Below are 3,929 nucleotides of genomic sequence, written 5' to 3' on the forward strand. Positions count from 1 at the left end.
TTTAAACCAAATTGGATGATGAAAAGGTTTTACCATGGCAAATTTATGATCAAATTTGATGTAAAAATATTGCCATGAAGCAATTACAACATTTCTTTGGGCCAATTGGCATAGTTATAAGTCCAATTGATGTGATTTGGTCATTTAGTCAGGGTATTGTGAGGGTATGGTGAGAGTATGGTGAGGGTATTGTGAGGGTATTGTGAGGGGATTATGTACCTTAGCTCCAAACCAACACCCAGGGTCAATCCTAAATTCAAGTAGCCCTATAAGAACTCTCCTTAAGTTCCCTCATAATGATCTTACCTTCTAATTTCTAGAGGTTAGGACCAATATGTGGAACTTCAAGTTGAGTAAAGAGAAGAGTTTTGAGTTTCTAATGGTGAGGGTACCTTCTCTAGTTTTCTAAGACTAGTCAGTAGGAAAGTCCTATGGCTAGACCTAGGCTACTAAAGAAATTTCTAGACCTCAACCAAAAGTGAGTTCAACAGGTAGGCATGCATTCTTTTATATGGCTGACATGCATTTTTTTTTGGATGATGAAATTGTTGGAGAGGGGGAAACTGCTTGTAAATGTTTCATGATAAATATGTAATATGCTGCAGTTTTTTGGAAAGCTTACTGTTGTGAATATTGATGCCATTTTGGAAAGCTTACTGTTGTGAAAGTTCATAGTTTTATTGGGCCACTTTGATGCCATTTTGGAAAGCTATGATAAATATTGATGCTATTTTGGAAATATACAAGTGCTATGATAAATATTTGGGGTAGTTTTATATACAAGTGCTATGATAAATATTAATGCCATTTTGGAAAGCTTACTGTTGTGAAAGCTCATAGTTCTTGCCATCAATGGAGTTTGGCTACATATGTAATATGCTGCAGTTTTTTGTTTAATGTGTTGCTTTTTTATTTGGGAAATTTACATACATAGCACACAAATCTTCTGTATTTACTCTGCACAAATCTTCTGTATTTACTCTGCAATGTATATGTTCAATTCATTTGATCACTTCAAACTACTTGCTTCTTTGCAAATTTGTTTGAATATATGGATTAATGGAGCAATTGCTATTAAATGGATTTGTCCAATTTATTTTTTATCTAAGTATTGATTGTATCGATATAATGGTGGAGCATAATTTTTTTGTTGGTAAGTATACTTTATATATTTCCTAAATTTTTGGACTGATTTATTTTATTTTATTTTTAATAACTGCAGTACGATGAGTTCAAAATATTCTGGGAAGTCTGAGAAAGTGATGTGTCGGTGCGAGCTACCGTCCTTGCTACTCACGTCACGCCAGACACAGCTTCGGGAGACAATTTTACAGGTGCCCGCGGTGGGCACAACGATAGGACTGCAAATTCTTCAGGTGGGCCGACAGGGAGTCTGTTTCTATGATATCCCAGATGGACACCCCGGCTCGGAGTTCGTCGATATCAATATTTCAGAACACCGCTTCTGGTTCGACTGCTTCCATTTCTACTGTATCTCAGTCGGAAAGGTTTGCTCAGGGTTCTGGAGTGTCTGAGCCGGACACAGTGGGACGTGATATGCTGCTACATGTTAAAGTCAATATCATTATTTTTTTCCTTGTGATTTTGACATGTTATTTTTTTCTTCTTTGTTGGGTCTCATTATAATATATACTAGTGCGTTATGGTGTATTTCACATTTATTTAGGTAATTATGTATTTCTGATGTGAACTGAAATATTTGAGTGATATAAATATTTTGTATTTTCACATATATTTTTCAATCTTCCCATTCTCCTTTTTATGATTGCGTTGGGAGTTTGTAAATTTGTGAAAAAAATTTCAAATAAACTGTTTACAAAAAGCACAAAACAAACAACTGCAGCTTATTCAGAATAGAGGCAGTTTGGTCATTTATTCAGAATCAGCTGTTCTCAAAACGCACAAACCAAACAGGCATACAGATTATCCGGATCAGTTGCTTATCACCAGATTATCACGATAAACAACTTCTCAGGATAAGCTCGATAAACTGCAGCTGCCCCAAACAGACCCTGAAACTTGCCAAACTTGTATTGGAAATTCATAATAGTTCTTTATTTTTATGTTTATTTATAACAATCAAGAACAGCTTATAAATATGTGTTGTTTTGTATATCGGGCCAGATTTTGGTTTTAGAATTACAAGTTCCTTCCTTTTGAGAAGGTTGTGCTACCAATTCATCTTCCTTGCAACTGTATCTTGTAGTTGGCAGCCTAGATAGTCTTGCCTTATGTATCCTTGTGCTTCCTTTACATCAATAATATTCGTTTGCCTGTTCTTGGCCTCTAGAATTCTTCTCAGCAATTCTTGATTGTTATTTTGCTGAAATTCTACTCATATCCTTTGCTGGTATCAGTCGTCTTGGCAGCCAAACATTTCCATGTCTGGAAGGTTAGTGGGGTAACTGTTTTATCAGAACATGAGTGAATGGCTTTTGAATAGTTTTGTTTTTCTGAAAAAAAAGAAATCCTTAACAACACTTATAACCAATTGTTGGCTCAATTTGTTATTCCGTGAAACAATTCTAAATTTGCAATTCTAAAACTGCATTATTTTGTACATTTTCTTACACTTGCATGCTGCACGGGGATGTTGTGGTGGAAAGAAATATGCTGCTTATCTACATGTATTAATGAATTTTGTAGATATGTTAGTTTATGCTCTTTAAAGTAACCAGCAAACTTTCTTGTAGGTGAGGTTTGGCGGCTTAATCATATTTGATAATGTTCTATGGCACGGAAAAGTTTCTGATCCCCAAGTAAATCACCATCGGACAAACATGTTTATGCTCCCAAGTTTTAGCTATTTTATCAGTTATTATTTCTCTTTTCTACTTGTAACAGGTGAAAGACATGAAGACTATCAGCCTGAGAAATTTCAATAAAAAAATTCGCGAGGATAGCCGTGTTAGCGTTAGTATGGTCAGGGCATAATCCCGATGTTGTGTTTCTATTCTTTTTTTTTTGTTTTCTCTTAAATGCTTTTGGCTTATCTGTATGGCCTCGCCACCAGATATTAAAAGTTGGCGTCTCGCAGGTACCCATTGGTGATGGCATGACAATCTGCCGTAAAAGGGAATGAGGTTGGCCTGTTTCATTCCGTTAATCTTGATATGTTCAGTAATTTATGACCCAAACAATTAGTCGAGGTTTCAAATGTCTTTATTTTCTTGTTTCCTAGAAATGGGCTCATAATTGATTTGTGGATGACTTGACATGATATTCTTATTATGCTGCTAGCATTCTTTTATAGAACGTTTTTGGCTCGAAGCCAATCCGGGAGTCGTCGTTGTCCAGGAAACATTAGTATGGCTCGAAAGCGATTCTTCTGCTGTGATTCAAGCCAAAGAACAACTCCTTGGAATAAGATTAAAAAGAGTGATAAATGTCTTTGTATATATTTTTTTAATTGGTGGCATTTACCTACATACCACACAAGTTTATTTATTTATATATGTCTAACACTTGAACTTTAATGTAAATCATGAACTAGAGATTTTGAATTAATAATTTGTAATCTATATTTACTAGTTGTAAATCAAGAACTAGAATTTTGAACCATCAAAATCTTGAGATTAGTCAAAACATCTACTAATAAAAAACAAATTAATAAAACATCTACTAATAGAAAACGAATTAATCATTGTTACAAAAATTAAATCAATGTATAGTTACCCTTTTTTTATATTTTTTCATGTTTTGGTTAAAATGCTTATTTTCAATTAAATTAGATTTTTATTAATTTTTCTTTATATATTATATTATAAAATCAAATCCCACATTTCCTTCATGTTATTGATTAAACCATACGTTTTTTTCTCAAATGCAAGCTTGTAAGCATGAAAATGCTCGTATTCCTGAAGCGATCTTGCTTGAGCCAGAAAATTTTGATGGCTTATTGATTGGGG

At 34.2% G+C, this 3,929-nt stretch overlaps 1 protein-coding gene across 3 annotated transcripts; it reads left to right on the forward strand.

The window, feature by feature from the left end:
- Positions 1 to 2,714: 2,714 nt before the first annotated feature.
- On the forward strand, positions 2,715 to 3,504 carry LOC110036182 (O-methyltransferase MdmC-like; the record flags this gene model as incomplete). Of its 3 annotated transcripts, none has more annotated exon segments than XM_020740571.1 (4): positions 2,715 to 2,780; positions 2,866 to 2,943; positions 3,059 to 3,104; positions 3,203 to 3,504. In XM_020740571.1, coding segments are annotated over 3 exon segments (189 nt in total), but the record flags the coding sequence as incomplete, so codon positions are not given.
- Between the last annotated feature and the right edge of the window lie 425 nt (positions 3,505 to 3,929).

This window comes from Phalaenopsis equestris, unplaced genomic scaffold (genome assembly GCF_001263595.1).
Source record: "Phalaenopsis equestris unplaced genomic scaffold, ASM126359v1 Scaffold203409, whole genome shotgun sequence".
In the NCBI taxonomy this organism is placed as follows: domain Eukaryota; kingdom Viridiplantae; phylum Streptophyta; class Magnoliopsida; order Asparagales; family Orchidaceae; genus Phalaenopsis; species Phalaenopsis equestris.